The sequence below is a fragment of the Platalea leucorodia genome (genome assembly GCF_965183815.1).
Source record: "Platalea leucorodia genome assembly, chromosome: 13".
Lineage (NCBI taxonomy): Eukaryota > Metazoa > Chordata > Aves > Pelecaniformes > Threskiornithidae > Platalea > Platalea leucorodia.
The window spans coordinates 2,262,171-2,286,813 of record NC_138835.1 but is presented as its reverse complement, the minus strand read 5'-3'; the positions used below and the strand labels follow the sequence as shown (position 1 = coordinate 2,286,813).

General features: G+C 38.5%; 1 protein-coding gene across 12 annotated transcripts in view; it reads right to left on the bottom strand.

Moving 5' to 3' along the window:
• Positions 1-24,643, bottom strand: part of NCOA3 (nuclear receptor coactivator 3) — an 86,634-nt gene that overhangs the window by 18,564 nt on the left and 43,427 nt on the right. For 11 of the 12 annotated variants that reach the window (XR_014229680.1, XM_082326115.1, XM_082326114.1 and 8 more), the window contains 7 exons: positions 13,441-13,516; positions 6,604-6,711; positions 4,733-4,905; positions 2,901-3,001; positions 1,704-1,878; positions 957-1,145; positions 601-702 (listed from right to left, as the gene is read on the bottom strand). Coding sequence is in view for 11 of the 12 variants with exons in the window: in XM_082326115.1 (XP_082182241.1) it covers positions 601-702; positions 957-1,145; positions 1,704-1,878; positions 2,901-3,001; positions 4,733-4,905; positions 6,604-6,701 (838 nt within the window). In the remaining variant the exon portion in view is untranslated. Of the gene's footprint in view, positions 1-600; positions 703-956; positions 1,146-1,703; positions 1,879-2,900; positions 3,002-4,732; positions 4,906-6,603; positions 6,712-7,600; positions 7,674-13,440; positions 13,517-24,643 lie in introns of those variants that run through there. The other variant, XM_082326120.1, reaches the window with a different exon arrangement.

Here is a 24,643-nt window from a genome sequence, read left to right as displayed (position 1 = left end):
GTGATTTAGATAACTGAGTAAGAGGAAGTTAAGCACCCACAGGTTAATGCCAGAGCTTTAGAAAACGGTAACTTTAGCCTCTGGTTCTGGGCACCCAAAGGATGCATACACAGTAAAATTTTCAAAAATACTGACCAGCTACATCCACAAATGAACATCATGAACACTAACGGGCATCTGAAAAAGCCCCATCTAGATTATGTAAGTATTTCAATTTACACAGCATAAAACACTTTAAACATTAGCTCACGTACTGTAGAAAAATACAAGGATTCTAAAGAACTTTCATTAGCTTCAGTTATGATTCAAAATATTTCTTATGTGTAAAGGAAAGCACAATGACAACCATCTGAAATGCTGCCAAGTAACGCTTTACAGCAAGCTGCCAAACACCAGCACGCTAGCGCAGAGACAGAAAGTGCGTCCCACGGCGGCTGTTATAGCCCACTGCCAACAGAGGTATAATGCAAAAACCAGTTGGGAATTCTCAGTATGAATTCTGCTCGTCACCATTTATTTACATACTTGATTTATTTAAAACAAGAGCACACGGACAAATAAGAGAGCCCTTCATACCTTCATCTTGGGTACGTTTCTCACCTGAAAGATCATGTCTTGTAATAAAGCTCTCTGGATTTGTTGGAAATACCCTCTCTGCAGTTGTGATACGACGTGCCACACAGATCATACAGGACTGCAAATCTGTATTTAAAAAAGAATGTTTCTTCTTTAACTTCTCTCCTGTTTTATTCTATTAAAGCATCTAATAAAATAGCTGAAGCGTCCTCCGTTGCTGAAGTGGAAGTATAAGCAGTAAGAATTTAAGTTTTTGCATTCTGTTCCTACTTACTCAAAAATGGACTGCGGAAGCTACAGGTTTCATAACAGATACCAAATACCAGAAACCTTTACTCGGAGGTTTCTTTTGTGCAAAGTAATTCCACAAAATTTCCTACCTTCCCCCTCCTCCATCATAGCTCTCGGCTGCGACAGAGCAAAGCACTGCATTGTTTCGTATCTTTGCCGCGTATCCTGGTGGCTGCCTACATCTTCCAAAAGATCGTGAGAGGTTTTCACCATCATCCGGCAGTTGAATGTGTGACTCTTCTGCCTGGGTGTTTCACTGGTCCAAGCAACTCCATTCACTTAAAAGAACACAGTAGGAATTTATACGGTTTTCAGATAAAATCAATTAACTGATTTCTCTTAATTTAGATACCTTGTGTCTAGATTAGAGAGATTAAAGAATATTTTAAGATGCTTTCTCAATATACCATCAGTTTTACACCCTGGGAATAGTAGTGCTGAGAACCAAGTAGAAAACCCCTTCCCTACATGACACTTCCAGCCACTTGAAGGAGAGCTGAAAAGTCATTCACAGATTTCAGAAACAGGCCGTTCCCTCAGCGAGGCTTGTGGCTTTAGGCAACGCCTTCCTTTGGTGTCCTTGTTTTACGATACAGGTAAACAAACTGCAGAGGCTAAAGCACAGTGTGAATTTCCAGCACGTTTATTTCTGGTGGTGTGCTTTAGCAAGAACACGGTAATATTTTTCAAGATTAACATACTTCTGTAGTTAAATATTCTTTGTATAAGTAATTTGTTTTGAAAGGTTACCACTTACAAGTTGGTGGTTTGTTTTTTTTTTTCTCTGATTGCTTTCGAACAGCCTAGTAACAGTGTAGTAAGTCAGCTTTTATTACCTGAAGATTTAGGTAAGTTTTTAAGAAAGTCCTTCCGGTCCTCTTCATGCAAGATACCATAGACACTTGTATTAACCAAATCTTCTTGTTTATACTGCAGATACTGCGTGACATTTTCTGACACAAACACTATGTTCCCATCTCGATTTACAACAAACAGGAAACCGTCCAATGCCTAAATATTAACATGACAACACATCATATAAGACACACGCCTAATTCTGAACGTCATTTCGTTTAAAGACTACGTGGGTGATAAATGTCAAGTTACAATACATGCATTTCTTTTCAAGGATAGAGCTGAAGTTTTAAATTTTTCTCTGAGGAAAACTGTGTCTGGTAAAGAATGATTTCAATATTAAAAATTAATCTGCTCATTTGTTATTCCATTGAGCTCTTTCACAGCAATAACCAGCATTCTTGTTTCATTCTTGCTTTATTTGAACACAAGATAATGAATTTGTAACATTATTTCAATAGCTGCCAAATTGAAACAAGAAGAAATTCAGTAGAAACGAGTAGTAAGACATGAAGACATTTCCACCAGCGAATGACGAGATAAGAGGGTCTATTCATATCTTAAAATACTGTATTTTCTTAACTGCAAGAAAAATTCAGTATCTATATAAAACCGTTAAGCTTCAAAAGTGCTTTTTAATGGACTTGTAGATATGGGATTGGTTTTCTAGGCATAAAGAAAAGGTATCTGCTATGTACCTTTTTTTACAATTATTCTTAGGTTGTTTTACTTGATGGCAACATTTGTTTAAAATGCTTCACAATTTAGAAACACAAACCCCAATACACATCACAAACCTCTAGTCTCTGCAAAACCTCATCCATTTATTTTAATGCCTATCCCCTACAAAAGGCAAACTATTCCTCGCATTACTAAGCACTGCTTTAGTAGTAATTTTCTAATCACTGCTGGAGAAAGCAAAGCACAAGAGTATGAGGAAAAGCCAAATGCTATTCTTCTCTTTCCTTCTACAAAGAATTTCAGCAAAATGAAGAAAACATGATAGATTTTATTCCTGTCCCTTTCAAACATAGTTCTGTATAGTTCTTGCAGAACTACTTATTACTACTTAATAAGTAGTAACTTATTACTGTAGGATTGCAGACTTTATTGTAATATTTTCACCTGCCTTAATATTTGTTTCCACAGGGATTTACTAGGGCCTAATTTGAACTTGCCTGTAATAAAAGAGGTCCCAGTGAATCCTTATCAATAACTCCTTGACCCGTAGAAGATACATCAGCTTTCTGAACATCATCATCATTAGAAACTGCTTTTCCTGAAACCCAAAAGATACATTTCAGTAAAGCAATATTTCATGGGAAGACCACATTTTAATATGACAAGCCAGATTCTAGGAAGCGTGTGAATAAAGGCAAAAAAAGCCCGGATAAGAGAGGACATCTCATGTATCTTTAGTTGCTTAAGACCAGAAAAAAGGTCACAGCCACACAACACCAAACTCTCTGCTTACATAAATTGACTTGACCGTTAAAGTTGGATCCACTTGTGTTGTGACCAGTACCACTTCTGCTGCTTTTGGGATCGTCTGCCTGATGAATCCCTGCTGACTCTTTCAATGGCCATTAAACCCACTCACTCTACATCTCCTCCTCCTGGCTCATCATCGCTGGTCACAGTTTTCAGATGCCATCGCCACTGTTCTACAAAAAGGCTTTGGCTCATGTTAATATATGTGTGCCTGTCTGTGCGTATGTGCGTATACATATGTGTGGGTGCGTGTATAGTAAAATCATATTTTAAGAATCAAAATATCCTAAATAAATTGGTTGCAGGGGAAGGTGGAATGGGAATCCACACCAGGCAGCAGAATTACAGAAAACAAAGAGGAAACACTTTTCTGTGGTACTTGCTGGCTGGCCAAGCCGACCACAAGAGGAGTCCAACATCCTAAGGGAAGATTAGCACATACTCAACTCTATAATGAAACAGAATTATTAATTAGAATACACTAGATTACACTAGAAAAACCTTAGAAACAGAAGTTAAGATGATTTTTTTTTAGAATTGTTTTAACATGTTTTCAAAAGATGTGGCAATTTACCAAGACAGGTGACATACACACCACAGCTCACTTGATTTTTTTAATACTTTACTGTCCGAAGGAAATACGTACACTTGGCAGGCTATAGTCATTTGGAGGTGGGGGGAGAGAGGGGAAGAAGGGAGGGGTTTAAAAAGAATTTATATATATACCCCCCACTATACATTTCAAAAAACAGGTTTTGCATATACTTGTCCATTAAAAAAAAATATTACTATACCACTTAGGTTTACACTAGCTGGTAAAAATTACCAAAACTTGAGGCACTGCTATTTTCTCTTTTGTTGAATTAAGTATATCCTGAGTACAGTCAACTGCAGTATTTAATTATTTGATCTCAAGCTAAATGCATTTTAAATATATTGGAGTCCAATACTTAAACAGTTAAGAAGCATGTCTTAAACAGCACAAGAAAAGAAAGCAAAGTCCATAGAAACATTAGTAGGAAAAAATAGCAATAAAAATCAATATATCTGATTGGAAGTGTGCCCCATAAGAAACTAGGTATTTTTTAAGAAGTTCATTTCAAAGCACTGAAGTCCCTTTAAGCATGAAGTCCCTTGAAGCGAAAGACAACAGTATGTGTTCTTCAGACCAGTGGGTATTTGGTATATCGTAGCAGCTGACGGTACAATATCATCTGCTTTTAGTTTCTCTGTGGACTATCTCAAGCTTTCACAGTATTTTCAGGAAACTGCTAAGAAAGGCCATACAAAGTTTTAAAGCCCTAGTCCCCAGTAAAAAAGCGATGGTAAATAACTGCCTACTTTTAAACAGAAAATGACTTAAGGCATATTAAAGGCTTGGTTCAAGTCCAAGTCTGAAGATTTTCTCAGTTACATGCTATTGTGAAAAACACTACTCAATTTCCCAGGTAACTACTGCTTTGGAAAAGGAATCACAAGAAAACAAAATTAATTATTTTGGCTTAGCAGGGGACTGTACCTTGCTCTTTTATCTGTCGAATCTGTCTCACGGTTTCTTTTAGAATAGCACATTTGTCTGGTTTGACATTGAAATTGTCGATGTCACTCAGATTAGCAGATATCAGTTCAGCCAGCTCTTCAATGTACTTGCTTTCCTGCTCACGCCGACGCTTCTCACCACTGCAGGTCAGGCTAGGAACCAAACACATCATTTCACAGTCTTACGTACCGTCATACACAAAAGTGTGCTCGCTATGGGAGCTTCAATGTACTTCATGGAACACCGACCTGTTAAACCTAGGTAGCAGTTATTCCTCCAGCAAACATAAATCCACAGGGGCGTGGGTGGGTGTGTTTTGTTACAGTGTTGTTTGGTTTGGGTTTTGTGGGGTTTTTTAAAGAATTTTAAGCACAAATGTATCTTAAGAGGATATGAGAAAGTTACTCATCCAAAAAAATCCTCCTGTGATAACTCTATCGTTAAATTTAATGAAAACAGCAATTGCCTGTTATAAGACTGTACACTCATACAGAAAGTGTATTTTAACCTTAAAAGTTACTTCAGATTTCTTTGTAATTTATTAGACAAATGAAATACAATTTTAACATTCTATGAAATCCCTTTGGTTTGCTTGTAACGAGATAACTACAGAAGGTGATACCTCAGAGAAATTCCTAGGCATCAGGACAAAAATGCCATCTCAACATCCAAAAAAACCAGAATCCCAGACAACCTAATGTTGCTGGATAAAGTCTCTCTCTGAAATTCCTTTTCCTATATAGATTAATGTGCGGAGTAAAGACGCTGCCTACAGCCTAAATCAACAGTGAGAAGTGTCATACACAGAGTATGCCAAGAGCGGGAAAAGGAGGACTCGGGAGAAAGGGAAGGGGCAGGAACGGGCACACCGAGGGAGGCGAAAGGATGAATATTCTTGGCGAAGAAACCAAGCGAAAGAGTTAGGAAAGGATGCACGGACCAACACTGGAGAAAACAAATACATGAAAAAGCAGGGGCTTGAAAGACAAAGAAAGATAATGAAGGGTGACAAACTGAAAAACAGAATTCCTGACTGGACAGACAGACACTGGAGAAAAGGAAAGAGAAACTGGAACGGAGGACACTCACAAAGAGATACTGGGATACGGTGGGAGAATCTGAGGATCTCATACACTATCTGTTGTGTGATGGAAGTACTGAGCATGGGACAGTGGGGATGTATATAAAAGGGAGAAATATGAGTGCACATGACGTTTGGTATTTTGGTGAAACTGAAGACAAATTTAATACAGGTTAATACTCTGTGGGAACAAGAACATGAAAGGATAACACAGAACCCTTAACGTGGTGGAAAGCAGTGAGGTTGGAGGGGACTGAAAACCGATGCCCTCAGACAGTGATCTCTGACAGCGGAGTGAAGGGCAGGAAGACAGCACGGAATGCCAAAACTCCAGGTGAGCTTGCAAAGAACCCGTCTGCAGAAACGGAAGCCAACAAAAGCGCTCAACCTGTTGCAGTATTCTGTGCTGACCATAACCACCTGAAATGAGGCCTGCCAAATCAACTACCAGATATAAGATGCTGCCTTTGAAGTTTCTCTGAGGCAAGAACTTCTTCTTTTGCCTTGCAATCACAGCTTCAGGCAGTGATTCCTTATATGTTCACCGTATTAAGGTTTCTGCAAGAGTCTAATGCTAGAGCGTAGTTCATCAGCTTTGGCATATCTACACATAATAGTAAAGTTGTGTATCTTCACAACAGAAGCTGGCCTAGAGAATTTTTCAGCTGAGCAAAATTATTAGTTAGAATTTACTCTAAATTGCAACGAAAACTGGAAAAATATTTTTTAAAATTCATAATACAAAAGAGAGAAACCTATATAAACCTACCTTGCGCCTGGTGTATCACAGGGCAATGGCTTGCGCTTCCTTGACTCACTGGTAAAGCTATCCAAGGAGTTTTCTCCTAATCCACTCATCTTGACCATGCATCAGCAACTAAAAGCAATAAAATAAGAACTGTGAATGAACCTCTCCAAATAATAATTTAAAATGCAGAGAACTTATCCAGGTAAGTTATGTATTTTTATTAGATTTATGAATCGGTACTTTTACTGGAAATCCATATACCTTTTTAATACTAAAAACTAATATTTGGTTACCTTTTTTTTTTTTAAATCTATTTTGTATCTTGCCAAAGCACAGGTTTACAAAACTTTATATCAATGTAAGCAAAAATAAATGTAAAAAAAGCATTTAATTTGATTCAAACAGAGATGTTTGAAGTTTTGCACCATAGTACTGGGACCACTGTATAGCTCCAATTTGTCTGAAAATAAAAAGATTTTCAGTGTCTTAATGTATGTATAGATAACTTGAAAAGAAAGCAGTAAATTAGTTGGTTATGCCAAAACATAGTTAAATACTAAGGATGAAGTTAGACACCATTAAAGAAAAAGGCAAGTGATACTCTAAGGCAATGAAATATGGGTGACCAGAATACTGAAAATACAGAAATGTTGAATAAAATTTCCTTTTCTGTGCGCTCCTTTTCTCTCTTCATGCAATGTAACCACCGCAGCCACAAATAGCTCATCTTTAGGAGTAAATCCGTGGGCTTAAATGAGAGTTTCACCCTTGGCTCGGTCTAAAGCCAACAGATTACTATTACCGCCTCTAACTCAACAGGTTACAACAGTCTTAACATCTCTTGCTAAACCTTCTCAAATGAACACAGTTTTCTCAAACTCTGAGGACAAGGCAAGCAAAATCTTCAGAACTCTTTCAACTCTATTGCTTCTGCAAAGGTTGGGCCATAATCCAATAAAAGAATAGGTCGCTTTTGTTAAAGTCTACTTATGTTGAACAAGCCTGGCAGATTACATACCCCTGGCACTCATCTCTCCTCGCTCCCCAAGGGGAAAGAGGAACGCAGCCAGAGAGGAGAGAAGGCGCCTGTACCCGGTCCTGCTACGCTGCCAGCAGCGACACGCTGAGGGGGGAAAACACTTTTTAATGGATCTGTGCTCTTTATGTAGCCAGAGTATTTTAGAACATAATTACATCTATAAAATAATCTAGTAATTTGGGGTTTTGTACCATCATGACAAGACGACACACCTGGGCAGTTAAAAGTTTAGCATTATTTTATCCTTTTTACAGAAATTCCCAAATTAAATGTAAATTTCATTTACTGCAATCCAGTTCAGACTGCAGTTCTTTACACCATACGGCAACAACAGTAATTGGTCTTAAACATTTAGGTAAGACAGTTGTACTTGTTAGTTGGAGAGAAACTTTTCCATAACATATAACCCAGGCACAAATAAATCTTACAGGAAAAAAAAGTTCTTTAAGGATCTCCACAGGCAAAACCCACATTTACTACAGTTATTAAAAAAACTAGCTTAGGATGACCAAACCCCTCGGAGTCGATGATCACGTATCACAAGGACAAGGAACTGACGGATGTGCTTTCATGCAAATGAAGTCCATGTTAAGGTACCAGGGGCTGGTAGCCAACTGACGTGAAGCAGCTCCGCAGAACAGATCCGGGCACCCTGGCGAACCAGCAGTTCGTTAATCACCAGTCAGCACCGTACCCTCGCAGCAAAGAAAACCAAGCCCTTAGAAAGGCACCCAGTCAACTGAGTGCTTCCAGGCCAAGACATCTAAAGAAAAAAGAGAAGTGTGCGTATTGCTTCTAACGTACCAACCTTGACTGACTGGGATTCTTGCTTACTGGCTTTTTGTGGCAAAAAAATAATACTGCTGTAGTTCACTCTAAAGCCTAAACTGAAAGGGCAAAGACACCCAAGAACGTATTTGCATGAAGCAGCATGGGGGTGGCTTGCCGTAGCTGATGCTGCTCTTGCAGGATGTCAGCTATGGGTGGAGAATTTCAAAGGGCGTTCTTCTCAGGGCCGCACAAACCTCCGAGAGCCGGGCAGGGCAGAGGACTGCTGGCTGCGCTGAGGAGCAGACGTCGACTGCTCTGGCACGTGTACAAAGCTCAGAAGTAAAATGGCATCTCTTCAAAGGACAAGTTCTCTTTGCAGCTAAGCAAATGTTACAATGCTCAACATAGAATTGTATTCATGACCCATCCTCATCCCAAGTGATAGGCAACTGGAGAGGAAGGATAATACACTTTGTACCTCGCAATAAAATCAAAACCAGCAATAAAACATAATTTTGCATTTGAAATAAACAATTACAAAGATGCTTAACTCCATAACTATGGTCATGGACTGCACAGATAAGAAGTTGCTTTTACATCTAAATATTTGATACAAAATCAGGATGAGTAAGACAAAATCTAGTATACAGAGAGATGGAAGAGCAAGCCTGAAGACTTTTATTCAATCATGTATTCCTCCAGGGCAAAACGCTCTCAAATACACTTGTAGTAGCCCACCTTACATGAAGCTCAAGAAAAATATACTGTTAAGCCACTAGATGACAGTGCAGCACTGAACAACCGCAGGGATAAGATTTTCTTCAATTAAGCAGCTGAATGAAGAACTACTCATCCGAACAAGTAAGCAGTTTCAAAACCAGATGATATAAACAGGCCATGATCATGCAAAAAGCGGCTGACTATGGGAAGCTGACACTCAACAGAACGTAGGACTCAAGGTCCTACAGCCGGGGCCGAGTCCCGGGGTCACTGCGGAGGTGGCACGGGCAGACCCCAGCGCCGGTGACCCTGGTCGCACCTGCAGGGTCAGGAGCTGCTGCGCAAAGAGAAGGGAAGAGCTCAAAATCGAGGCCTTAAGGATAGCTCGGGAAGGGGGGCACAGCGCGCGTGGCAGAAGCCACGAGTGAATTCCATTTAAGAGGAGGAAAGATTTAAAATACCTTAAATAGTTGAAAATTTGAGCTAGGACAGACATCCCACCAGAACATAATTTTGCAGGTCACAGGGTTACATTAATGATTTAGAATGGCAATGTCATTTCTGGTTTAACATCTACCTGGACTGAGAGATAACTCCCAATATGATTAAATAGAAAACCAAAATTATTACGTTTTGTCTCAGAAACATGATACATATCAGAGAATACAACCCTTCTCCTATTTAAGAAAACCTTTCAGTGCCTAAATATAGAAGCTTGGAGAAGGATTTTCCCTTCCCTAAGAGTATCGCTACAAGCTGGGAAGGCACGGAGTGCCTAGAACAACTCTGCAATGGCTTAGCCGAGGAAATTACAGAGGCTGCTTCCCACCACAGATGGATTTACGGTACAAATGGTGGACAAACTAACTTCCCTGCAACTGGAAATATTAGCAAAAGAAGTCATTATTCAGTGAATTAACAATAAAAGAAGTCACCAGTTTAAAAGTACCAGGTGTTATATTTATTCATTGAATACGAAGCTATAACTTCTAATGGGCTAAAACGTTTTTCCAAAAAGAAATCCATTTTGGGGGTTTTGGGGAGTTTTCCTGAATTTAATCATTATTTCATAAGACAGCTCCGAAACACAGCTTTCAAAAGTTAGAACTTTGATGCATTTTTATACTAAAGGCAAAAAAATGTAACACAGCCATCGTTGTAAACTTACTCTCTCAGCTAACAGGCAAGAGCTTTATTCCTGGCTCATGAACCTGTAATGCTGGCTGGAAAGACTCCTCTGCTAGTTATACTGCACTATATTATCTACCTAAGCGAAGCATTTTTTAAAGGAAAGAATTACAGTGAAATTCTTTATAGCATTTGTGTAATTAAAATAAATCTACAAACTAGCTTAATTTGACTCAATGAGTAGCTCGGTTACTACATAAAACCAGGCAAATATAAAAAATTATGTTAAATTTTAGATAAGTATAAATTACCCAAAACACCAGAATGATAATCTTCCATCATAGAATATTATTTTTACTCAGCATAATGGAAATACAGATAGGACAGCAACCACTTTCATGAAAAATCTGTCAATTGTTCCGCTATTTTTCTTAAAAGCTGCATGTACAAGCTCAGAAAGTGGGTGGCAAACCTAGTGCATCGAGGGACAACTAACAGTGGGACGGCATTATGAACTTGAGCTATCAATACATGCTATCGTGCACTTTTCAAATGAAATTTCTGTGCAAGTATTTGCTTAAAATGCAAGAAGCTACAGCAGATTGATTACATATAAGGATGAAGAAATGCTGGATATAAATTCTATCCAATGATAAACAACTAGATTTTTCTAAAATTTGTCTGTTCCTAGTTTATATAATTCACCGAGTGAATTTCTTGGGGCTGCCAAATTTTAAAACCAGGTACTTCACGAACAATAATTCCTATGTATATAATATTTAAATATTCCTACGTGTATAATATTTAAATGTTTGCTAGTCTGATGTCATCAGCACCAGCAATTAATTTTAATTTCTAAATTAAACTGCCCATGTTACTCTACTGGATTAGTATACTTTCTCATTTTCATCGAACATTTTATAAAATAAAAGCATGTTATGCTACACTCCATTTAGCTATTGAAAACAATCACACAAAGCCACACTTTGTTCTGTCCAATATGATTTTCCAAAAGTTATTTGGAAAAAACAAAGCCCTAGCTCTTGCCAGATAATTCAGAAAGGTATTCATTTGGATGAAATGGAGAACGTCAAAGTTGAATGGAAGCAAGTACGTCCAGAGCCCTCCAAAGTTTATACTTAAAGCAAATTTGAGAAAAACCAAGATGACATAAGAGATGGTTCAAAGTCTTCAAAGCAAGACGTTGTTTAATTCCATCAGTTGTAGCAGTAATGAACCACTACATACTGGTGTTCCTAACCCCACCAGTGGAGTGGAACCAAAGGCAGCAATAGTCGGAGAAAAAGTTCCAAACTTTCATGATTATCTGCATCATCATCATCATCATTGTTATTATGCAATATTATTATGATTATTGTTATTGCTAAGTACTGGTTTCTGCATTACCATTTGATTTATCCTTTCAGATACAATCCTAAATTTTCCAAAATTTTTCTCACTTATCAAAAAGGAAAAACAACAAAACAAAAAATAACAACAACCTTTTTGCTCATCAATAAGTGCGCTGCAAAAACATTTGTCCTTATTAATAAGGTGCACACACCTACTATATACTTTTCACATGTCAGGTCTGTTCATTTCTCGGTGAAAACCATAGATGGATTGTTAAAAAGGTACCAGTTTTTGCACGTGACAGGTAAAAAGTTCTAGTAATCATTAATCCATCCATTGCAACAATATACATATAGCCTTCCAAACAAAAACAGAGAATTTAGAAAAAAATCATCAGCATTTAGGACCAGCATTTTTCAACCTGTCAGCGTTACACTATTTTGACAGGCTGGGAAAAAAAAAAGCTTTCTGAAATTCCATCCCGGACTACCAAGAAAAGGAGGCGCATGTGGACAATACAGCACATTTGAAATCGGGACAGCTCCTCAAGCCGTTTCCTAGAGAGCATTCAAGTCAGAAGGCCACCACGGAGTACTAAGCACAGTAAGCAGAAAGTTTTCAGCTTGATACAATAATTTCTTCCCTGGTCTTTCTCACTTCACCCTCACACAAATTGGAAAGCTACGAACTTAACAACATTCATGAGATCACTTTCTGCTAGTCTGTCTTTCAAGGCACTGGTTTCCCTCTCCAACTCAAGCGTGGTTCCCTCATGCCCATGTTCGCAGCAGCTGTAGATAAAGACCAATTCACCAAACAGACATGGCAGCTGGGAAGGTTTTGTCCTAACAGGGGCCCAAAAAGGTGAACAATTAGACGCTTCAGATTTAGGTTTTGTATTTGTTTAGCTGAAATAGTTGACCACACCCACAAAAAAACAAAACCCACAAAGCACAACCATACAATACTAATTTAAAACCTATCCAAACTATTTAAAATACCATATTATTTGCATAAAAACATTTTTAACACTTGTTTGGTCCCATGAAACCATCAACTTTTCCCTATGCTAAATATATGTACTCATGGTATCTTGCATGCTTGGAAGCTCTTCTGTCTGAGCCGATTTCTTGTTTGAGAAATTCACTAGGGAAAAAGCATAAATTGGCTCTTAGCATTCCCCAGAATAAGCCAATTATGAAGAATTTAATCAGATCAGTCCTTTTCAATGAATCATGAAGATGCTCTGGAATTTTTTAAATTGTATATAATGTTAAAATATTAACTATAATCCTCCTTTCTAAAAACTAAGACATAATTCACACAGTTTTTTAAGATGCAAATTGTAATAAACTAACTGGTTTATGCTACGAGAAGCCCCAAATATTTAAAGTTTATTTAATATAAATAAAAGTAGGGGACATTCCATTCAGCAACTCCATATTCTTAGTGAAAATTTGTTATTTCAAACTTCTATTTCCCTCAAATATCCATATATAAAAAGGATGATAGCTTTCCAGTGAAACTTCTGCTTCAAAATATTCTTGAAACTATGCAAAGATTCTTTTGTTCTAAGACTGACCACAGAAACAACTGATGTTCCCATTTACACAGATAGGAATCCACAAGGAAACAAACTTGGAAAACTCAATTTCTGGCAGCAGTGAAGTCAGGTTTTTCTCCTTCCCCCCTCTCCCCCCCTTCTTTCTTCCCTCCTGCCCTTTTCTCCTTTTTAAGAACATGCTTCTTATATACTTACATGCACAATTTGTACATTGTAGCTTTAAAAATGGTAAGGGAATAACTATTCAGGTACATATAGTCCAAATATGAAATCAGTCACTTACTTGTCCTTAGCAAACATTCAAGCACAGCATATTTTTCAGAGGACCTTCAGAATCAGAAGTCATTTTAAGTCACATCCTGAAAAAGAAAAAAGGCTGTACTTAAAAAAAACAAGTGCTTGCTTTTCCATTTTTTCATCCAATATTAATAATCTTACCAAAAAGTAAACACTCAATATTGAGATATTTTAATGTTAAATGAGTTTAAAACTCACTTATAACAACTGTCATCTCTGCTATATGCTAAACAGCTCAAAAGTCTGCATCAACATCACAAACGCCACCCAATAAGCTAGATTTCCTTTCACATAAGAACTAAACATATTTATTTTAAATGTAATTTTTTTCTTTTACTTTGGAAGAAATAATGAAACTGCTGTAGATGTTTGATCTTAGTAACTTTTAAAGCTTAATATAAAAAGCTGCAGCCCCAAATTAATTATTTTGTAAAGTTATGACTGGCAAGCAAAAATTAAGTGCGTAGCCACTCTGTCAGCCTCTACACACTGCTCGGTACATAATTATTATACGAGAATAGCAAACTGTTTTCAGAGCTATGAACACCCAGGTTTCTGTTACTCTGTTCTCCTATGAAATTCTAGGAATGATTAATCCATATTATCATGCATTTTATACAAGGTGTGATTAAGTGTACTAATTAGTGAGATTCTGGGTCTCTATAGAGACTTACAGTAACTTAGGAAAAGTTTTAAACAACAGCTGTGTGATTGAATTGATTTACTGAAAACTGCTTAAAGCGCTACGTAAAGCAGAGGCTGTTCCAGCTAATTACAAAAATAAATTGCTCTTGGGAAATATTTATGAGACATTCACATGTAAGCACACACCACAGTCCTATCCAAATTCGAGAGTTTAAAAATTGATACTTCTACCCAGCCTACTTAACAGGTAATCAGTAGTAAGGCAGGTAAAGGAGTTTTATTCAAGTAGCTTGTAAGAAATTAAACCAAAGCTTTTCATAGCAACTGGTTGCATATGCATTCAACTGCTGTTTTAACCATCCCTTTGACAATACTGATGGTAGCTTTATTTAGATGAACTGGAATTACCAATTAGAAGGTTGATTGACAACGTGGTCACGTAAGAGTAAGCATCAAGAGTAAACTGTCTCCTAATTAAAGACTTCCATAACATTATTTTATGCTAAATCAACCTCTGCTCATCACGGAAACCAGAACAAAAGCACAAAAAAAATGAAGAAAAATCTAAGAAATCTTAAGATGTAGTATCAGAAATATTTGGACATCACAGAAAATCAAATCCTTCAGCTGTTCATTTCTGTAAAAATGCCAAACCTGACCTATACTACACTCAGTGATCACTTGCTAGCTAGCTTCCCCGGGATGGTCTGACACCCCACAAGGGCTATTTTCTGATGTCTCCACTGGACAGGATTTATGAAACAAAAAGGTAGCGTAAATTACATGCCCTGTTCAGTCTGATGTGAAGTTTTTTTCCCCTTAAATTTCTACAACAGCTTGATGAACTGGTGAATGCACCTGTGCAAGAACAGAAGCAGCTCCACAGAATCACAGCAAGAGTCTCACCGAGAAGCTGACCTATGCAGGAGAAATGAACGGCACAAAATCACTCAAAGGTGGGAGATTCAATACCCACAAGTATCAAAAAGACTCTGTATGACTGAAAATGCAAGGGAAAAGAGAAGAACCCTGAAAACGTATTAAGTTGAAGACCACATAAAAATCTTAACACTATTTAAATTAGTTTTAGAATATTCCCTTTATGTTCCTCTCAAGTAAATATTCGTTCCACAGATGTTAATATCTGAGCTGCTTAAACAGAAGATGGAATACAGCTGCTCAAAGAAGTACTGCAGTAAAGTAACTAAAAAATAACCTTCTGAATAATCTGAAGGCTCTTGAAGGGTTAGAAAAGCATCTAGAGCAGCATTTGCACTAATTTGGTCTGGCCAAACTTGCAGAGGCCCATCCTACGAGAACTGCCAACCGGCAGGGCAACCTAGACAGATATTCCAAATTCTGTTCTACAGACCAGGATGAAATTAAAACAGCCTGAAGTAGGGATGAAAACTCTACCCAGTAAACCCAACAAAAAGTTAACACCAAATACGCTACAGTAAAATTTTGCCATATATCAAAAGTGAATTAGACCTCAAGTTACTACCACTATAAATAAAACAGGATATTAAAATGCTATAATCTAATAAGTCATTACATTGTTATCACAGATTCATAGAATACCAGGTTGGAAGGGACCTCAAGGATCATCTGGCCCAACTTTCTAGCACAATCCAGACGAGATGGCCCAGCACCCTGTCCAGCTGAGCCTTAAAGCCGTTCAGCGTAGTGCCTTCCCTGGGGAGATTATTCCGACGATTGACTGTTCTCATTGTGAAAAATTTTCCTCTCGTGTCCAATCGGCATCTCCCTGGGAGTAACTTGTACCCGCTACCCCCTGTCCTCACCATGGGACTCCTTGTAAAAAGGGAGTCTCCATCTTCTTTGTAGTTCCCCTGTAAGTACTGGTACGTGGTGATGAGATCACCTCTAAGCCTCATCTACAACATTTAAATGGCAAAATGAAATACGTCCCTCTTTTCAAAAATACCTGGTCTGTTCCTGCTGATGAAAACCCGAGCTCTTACATATGGAAAGCTGACCATTCAACTCTCTTATCCTTGCTCTAAACCCACATGCTTCCTCTTCTGAGTACAGAGATAACAACCAACTTCTTAACTTTTTAAATACAAAAAAATATTTTATTTCAGCATTGTTTTCTGTTCTGCTTGACATGAATTAGTTTAGGCTATCAGAGCGCCTGTATCGAGCACAGCCATTGCACCAAGCGATGGCCAGCCTGTGGGAGGCTGGCGCTGGGGCTGTGCGGCCTCCCCAGCAGCTCCCGCCGCCCCGCACCACCTGCAGCACGTCAGCCTTCTACTGCCTGCCTGCAAACTGCTCCGGCAACAACCAAGGGTGCCCACGCAAAAACATCGTTCGGCGTATTTTGAGCTCAATGAGCTCAACACGGCGACCTTCGACGGACTGCCCCACGTTCGGGATGAGCGACAGAGATACTCATTTGACACCACAGAGAAACTAGGCATCCAACATCGCCTGGCTACCGAGTTTAAGTCTACATATGGTCCAGTTTTCAATCCAATTTTTAAAACACATAAAAGAAAGATTACATGAGCTTTTGGATGGGATAGCTAAGTGACAAGCCATATTGTTGCCTGTGGCACAGACAACAACAATATGACAGAGAGCTAAAGCTACACCGTTTTTAAGGTTGAAAATACACATATATATTCACAGTCAAATGTGCTAGATATGGTAAACACAATGGTTACTTTTTGAAAGAAGCCATAAAAAGGATTGCATCTGTAATCCTCCTTAAATGTTTTAGAGATAATTAATGTGCCTGTTTAAAAAGGAAATTAAATACAATATACTACACTTCAAACTACGGTACATAAAACCAACTTATTTTTAAACCGCTGGGGGAGGGGAAAGACGCAGCAGATGAAAAATGCCACCGAACCTCAACTACAGCTTTGTGAATCTGAAAGTACAGTGTAACAAACTGCTGAAACAGATAACGAGACTCCAGTATACTGAGTTAATGAAGAGGGTTGGGTGTACTGTAACTATTTTGTACTAAACAGTCTTATCTTTTAAGCTTAAAGCAGCTATACTTACATTACAAAGCAAACCGCAAATTATATTGTTAATTGTATTGATACATCATGATCCTAATCTAGCACTTCCATCCGTACAATAACTAATGAAACACTATTCCAAAACACATGCATTTGATCATTCTCCACTCTTTTTTTCCCCCACCCCCTCAGCCAGAAAGGTCATTTACTGGATAATAAATAACTGACTCAGACAGAGACTTCACTGAATCAGGGCTGTCAGGTTTTTGTTGGGGTTGTTTGTTGTTTGGTTTGGGTTTGTTTTTTTTTTTTTTAAAAAAAAGGTGTCATCTATAATCCGGTAGCCAGTGAAGCACACCTTGTTGCAACACGTTAAATAATCTTAACTCAGCACACATCCTTTCTATATTAGACTTCCCGTTTTAGGGAGACTGTAATTTTTCAGGCCTTGTCAGCTTTCATTTACCAACTCCCCTGCAGTGGTTAGCGAGCACTGCGCGCTCCGGGGCTATTTTTCAGACATGACAATTAACTTGAGCCTTGTTCACTTTGCATATATTAAAATGACAGGGCACTTCCAGTTAAAGGATGGTCAGAGGTGGAACACACTCGGAGCGCGTCTCCTGTTCCTCTGATAAATAATGCCTGTGCTCTATTTTTGGAATGCCATTACTTGTTAATTTGTTTCCTATACATCCCTGTTTGCTAGTCACAGCAATGGATATAGGACCCCGTTATAACAAAGCGTATGAAAGAGCAAAGGGAGGCTCCAGTGAACCCACTGTTACAAAAACGACCAGGCGTCATCCTTACGCCTTCGCCATACGCTGCAGAACGCTTGCAAAAATTTCTCATCTGTCGGCTTCTGCACGAAGCGCTGTGGGGAAGCGGTTACTGCGTCTCATCGCGGGTCCGAAGACACGCGAGCCACATTCAAAACTCGGCGCAAATGCTTCCCTCGTAACCCAGCGGTGAAAAGGCATCGAACTTATTCAACTAGATGCGTTTGTCAGGATACAGCTCTTTTAAGTAAAAGGCAATCGGGCACGATGCAGCCACACCACCTACTTGCATGACGCCGGCAACAAGAACTGCTATGCTCAAACACAGCAGGGCAAAAAAATATTGAAGGCGGCCTTTAATCTTGACTAATTTCCAGGCCACTGTACTGGAAGAGGTAATTTGGGCTTTCAATATAGCTGATGGCATCAGTTGAATGTTTTTAGAATATATTCAGAATGTTTTTAACATAAGTAAGTCCTTACAGACTTGTATCTGGAAGAGTTAATAAACAGTTATTAAAAAAAAAAGTTAATAAATATTTATAGAAAGAAAAAATCCCTAGCTCAAAGGCCACAAAGAAAGAAACAGGATGTGATGTCTGGGCTACTATAATGGGACTCGATAACTACTTAACTGGTAAGAAACCACAGACCACCACCACCATTCTTTTCTGTACCTCCAGACACTTTAACAGCAGAAGAAACTCAGGCAGGCCACCAGCTGACTGAAATACATACGGTCTACTTAGGTTTTATATTAATATTTAATGAAGTTCTAAAAGCAGAAAACACTTCTTCCCATCATCCTTGCCAAAAACAGTGGGTACTATGGAAAGAGATTGTACCGACCAGTGCACGAACCTCTCTACTATTACTAACAGCAATAAAATTCTAAAAAACAGGCAATTTTTATTAAAAGCGTTCCATTTACAAGACAAAATACCCTTGCCAGAGCTCACAAGAGAATACCAAGATAACAGTATTGAAGAGTCGTTTTCCAGCTCTATCTACACCTAATTCGCAGGGGACTCCGTCCCATTTGACACGACATAATCCGCAGGTTAGCAAGAAGAACGCAAGCTGTACAATGCATCTCTACATATTACAATGTCAGTTTAATTATGAATTAACTTTGAATTAATTCACATAATTTGTTAAAATGGAGTTACATAATCCTAACTTATTTAAAGATTAGTCCAAAGTACAAAAAGTCTCTAAATTAGAAAAGGACATCAACTAAGAGCCTTAGAACATGAAACTATCAGTTTGACCATATAAATTTGAAAACATTATTTATTTATTTTTCATCACTTATAACTTTTTACGTTTTGTCTTTTAAGCGGATATATTAACTTACCTGATGAAAGCTTTTTTCATGCCTTACCGATATATTATTTCAATCCTCATACAATTTTGACCCCTAGACATTACAATAATGTGATTACCTTTTCAGTACAAACTTTAACCACTGCCACTATAAAGAAAAAGCCCAATGCAAAGGGATGATTGCCAGAAACTAAGTACCTATCACATCAAATCCAAGCACAAAGTGATGACTACTAGTAGATATTAGATGGGATTCACAGCTAATAAAATTGGGAGAACTATATTTTATGGGAACAAAATCACACATAAATATGGGGTGTTTTACAGTAGCTCCTGTAAGATAACAGAGTAACAGAGACATTTTCCTACATGACCTGATAAAGATACAAGAGCTCTTACCTTAATTCAACAACGACTAAGGAATTTGTTTTCCCTTACAAGGGAGGAAGCGACTTCCCAGACATAGTTTCAATACAGTAAGAATTCAATCTGCAAGTTTTCAGTAGCAACAACCATCATCTTCTCTGAGGGAGCCATACACTATCGGACGCTTCAAGCCCTCATGAAGTTCTTGGTGAAAACATCACCTAAATGGACTTTAAACACACAGGATCCCTCTCCAAGTCATCAACAAGTCCATTCCCTTTCCTGAAGCTCTGACGGTGCCATCAGCAAGCCCATTCTCCTTCCTTAAAAAAACTTAAGCACAACTGTAGTATTACAATTAGCACTAAACCATTCTGCCCTACCCGTGTCTCATGGAAGCAAAGACTGCTGGACTTCTAGAGAGAGAAAACTTAAACACAACTATAGTAGGACGATCAGCATGAACTCATTTAGTGCTATGGGATTGTTATAATTGAATCAGACCTATCATGCCAAAATCTTACTCATTTTACAGAGATCACAGTTCTATGTGAAACATGTTTAGGATGAGAGCAGTTCAAAAGCAGAGTTTTCCAAAGCAGCAGTTAAAAATTGGGCAAAATATCAGCAATTTCCTTGTAAAAGCCTGGCCATTGCAAGCTTAAATTTAGAGACAAAAGTCATTTTACATTTGGATCAAAATCTCTAACAATAGCAAAATGCCTTCAGACATAGGGAAAAACTGACTGGTTTTGACAGAATGAAACTGTTACTGTACACGCTATCGGTTTCTGACACGTGAGCTCCATCCAGCAGCTGCCAAGCTTAATGCCAGCTTCTGAACTTCTACAAGCAATACTCGGAAAAGCATTCAAAACAGATGAATTTGTTGCATTTTCTACACCTATTATTAGCAATAGATGTTCACCCCCAGTGTTTCCAATTTAGTCTTTGAATCCTGTATGTGAATTGAAAGTGTTCATCAATTCAGCAGGTATGGAGACTGGCTTTTAAGAAAACTGCTTATTTGAAGAAGTAAACACTTTCAACTGCCAAGTTGCAGAGCAAAAACATTTTTTAATTAGAATTGCACAGCTGAAAAAAACATCCTAACTATTCTTTTTATATTTGCATATTTAAAAGCATTCTCAATTAAAAAGCAAGTCTCTCAATTAAAAGCTGTATGCAATCTAGAATTTTTGCAATGATCTAATCATAGTTGTCTTTCCCCCGTTCTACTTTGGGCAACTGTTCATCTTGGGAGATCAGATGTGATCTAGTTGATGCTCATGTGCCTTAAACAGCACCGTCATTAATCATCCCACCCTACATTGAGCCTAGCAGCCTGTTCACTTCATCTGCCATTTCCTAGCACTTGAATGATCACAAATTATTAAGCAGCACCAAAGTTTATCAACTGCTGGAAATGGCAAATCCTTGAAAAGAACAGTCCTGATGCTTGTGAGTATTTCTACAGAGCTCTGTCCTACTGGCCTCTGTGGAAGTACTGGGGAACAGGGAGACAGACTTGTTTCTGTGCTGGTATAGCGTCTCCTGGCAGATACTGCAGACTTCTAACAAAGTTAACCTTTTGTTGGGTGGATGCTACAAAAAAGACCATTTTCAGCCAAACTGAGCAAGTGAAGCAAATTCCTACACTCAACATAAAGACCTCTGAAGTGAAAACGCTTGAACATTAAATACATTAGATCAGCTTCAAAATTTACTGGCATGGCCTGGCCATCAGTAGAAAGAGCCTCTTTGATTCTGACTGCTAAAAAGGAAACCTCTCATTTTTATGAACGACACAAAATTAGGTCTAAAAAGTATGCAATCCAGTGCTGCAATTTCAAGAATCTTTTACGTTAGTGTCTAGACAACAATTTTTTGTTCTGCATTTATAACACCACAATTTGTTTCACAATTCACAAATTAGTTTCAATTCAAACTCCAATCTCTCAAGACTTCCACAGCACAAATACCAAGAAAACAACACAACATAATGCTTCATGAAATATTTTGGTTCCAGTCTTTATGATGCTTCAAAGACAGATTTTGGTATTACTAGCAGAGTTACACACAGGTTAATGGAGAGAAACAAGCCTTGCCAGTGGTGCTCCGGCTCCACTGCAGCTGGGCTGGCATGCAGGCCACCCAAAACAGGCTCACGGTCATTTCTGTCCCTCTTCCGAAACGCTCAAAGCCAGGTCTACAAATCGTACCATCCCACGCTACCGAGCCTCTAGTACTGGGCAGAAGCATTGATGACCCTCTTAAAAAAAGCATGTCATAAATTGTGTGGCCCGCTGTCACGGATTTGCAGCCAGCTGAAACACGCACCACTGTCAAGCGTTGGGTCAAGTGCACAAATATTTGAGGGAACAGTACTGTGTTGTTATAAAACAGCAACAAACACAAACAATAATGAGAAGCAGCTTAAATAACTTAGCTAACAGGTTCAGATTTAATCGCAGCACCCTGTAAAACAACTAGAAAGGATGCTGTATCTGTGGATTTTTTACTTTTTGAGTGCTCTTAACTTAAAAAATAGGACTAGACAACAGACAAAACTCAGCCTACAGAAGTGATGAGGAGTGTGAGCTGCTAGTATACTTCAAACACAACGCTAGTTCTAACTGGAAAATGAAGTGGCCAACCATAAACGGATGTTGGTACGAGGCGGTTCAGAGATGTAATGCGAAGCACAAAGTAGTTTCCTGTTTCTGTAGAGACTTGCTTTTTCTACACACGAACAGCGTATCTGAGGAGCATGTAAAAAAGGATTTTGGTTGCTTATAGAAAAATCATTCGTAACGAATAGACCACTGCTACTGCCTGCTGAACTCAACCATCTGCCTATCTCTGCACCTAATACGGTCCATGAGCAAATACAAATTGCCTACCACGACACCTCAGGGTACAGGGCCAAGAGTCGTACACGGGGGGCTCCGGGGACCTCAAAGAAAGCCGCATCCATGCTTAAAGCGAAACCCTAAGTTCACTGTCCTGACAGACCGGGCATCTGGTATTGAGGGTAACTAATCTCAGAACAAAAATATCTATACTCATTTTGAAATGAAAATACATAAAAGTATCTATTTTAAATTAGCCATTCCTAATACTCCTAGTTGTTTTAACAGTACAGGTGAACACACCTGCTTTTAATCTTTAGGGAAAAACGCATAAATATAGCTTTAAAACTCTTTCAGTTGCACACTTAGATTTCACATTAAAACTGCACACTCCTTTGGTGATATTTTTAAGTCAACAATCTCTGAGATGACAAAATAGTTATTTCTTGGATGCAACTAATTTTGCCATAAATTTCCGGTATATACAAATACACAATCAGCTAAATCTTCCTGTCACTCAAGTAGAATAATTTAAAGATTATTTGTGACCTAAATTTCTTTTTGTGTGGCCTGTGCCAATTTGCCTGAGAAAAGACTCAAAGGGGTAGCGGTCATTAGAGCTGCAAGAGAGAAGAGAAGCCAGAAGAGCGTACGCATCTGTGACATCTCAGTGCGAACGGAGACAACGGCCGCCTTATGCCGCTGGAGCGGAGGCCGGGGGAGGAAGGCCAGCAAGCCTTTTTCCTCTGTAACATGAAGATGTGAATAATTCTGTAAATTGCAGTTAGGAAGCATTATGTGCCATAACTAAATTAGGCTTATTTCTTGCTGGATTTCGTCGCTGAATTCAGTTTTTAGAAGAATCAGGCAGAAGTCAAGGAACAGGCTCAGACCCAGAGAAACAGGAAAAGAAGACATGAGTCTTTGCAGAAGGAGAAGAAAAAGTAACCGGCTAGGTATGAGGGACACATTTTGTAAAAGCCATCAAACAAAAGGGCAAATCCATGGAACAAATAAAGCCTAGCATTTCTATGGACCCCAAAAAGCGTTACTGCCTGGCCACCAGAGAAAACAGATCAGAACCTTAGAGAAATACTGAAGTAAAGACAGCACAAAACAAAAAAGACCAAATTCTTACTGGAACTCACCAGATGTTCACAGATCAAAACACAGAAGACTTTCTAAATTTAATTCCAAATGTGACATAGTATTTAGAGGATCTTTATAAGACCAACAGGAGTACTAGTTAAAATTGAATTAATTGGCTTTGAACACATCTACTCTAAGTTCAAAAAGGCCTTTCAAATCTCAAGCTTCATTTTTAATATGACTTTTTACTAGGAACACGCATTGGCACGCTAAAAAGACTGAGCAAGCGAGACAATCACCGCAAATTCCCAGCTATTTAAAACTTAGAAGTCTTGAGTTACGCTATATGAATCAAGTGAAGATTTAATTTTCAAAACTACTTAGAATTCTGCCAAAACTCTTTTCCACATTAAACAAAGACATACAGACTGCATGACACAGATGTTCTAAAATTTGTAGCACGTTACAATATTGTATTTATTTCTTCACATTATTTGTAGCTCCAGTTCAAACTATTAAAACCAAAGACCTTTAATAATCTTAACATGGGGAGAAAAAAAAAAGGGAAAGTAAGTCAGCACAGTAAGTAGTTAATGCTTGTGCCCACAAATCAAAGGAATTCTCAAAGATGGTATTATGCTCCTATAAAGTTAGTTGTTTTTTAAAAAGAATATGCGGCTTAGAAGCAGTGTGGAATATTAATTTACACATCTCCAGTGATATGCGAGGACATCACCACACAGCCCCAGCCCTCAAGATGGAAAAGAGATTATGCTGTCACTGTATGACTGTACCATGATGACAAGCGGGAGAGAGACAAAAAAGACACAGGCTCTCAAGTGAATTCTGGATAATAACTGCTACACCTACACAGCTTCTGGAGCAGAGAACAAAAACATCCAAAAAAATACCTACATGGCTCTATCAGAAAGTTAAGGGGAATACCACAGGGAAAAGGTTAGCATTTAAAAAGTGGAAAGCCTGTCTACATGGGAAGAACTGAAACACCCAGCGAACACGGTAAATTGAATGTAAACAGGAAACACAGCACTAAAAAAGGAAGGAGCAGAGCGCCTTGCACCGAACTCCAGCTGATAATGAAAAGATACTTGAACACCGCATCAGAA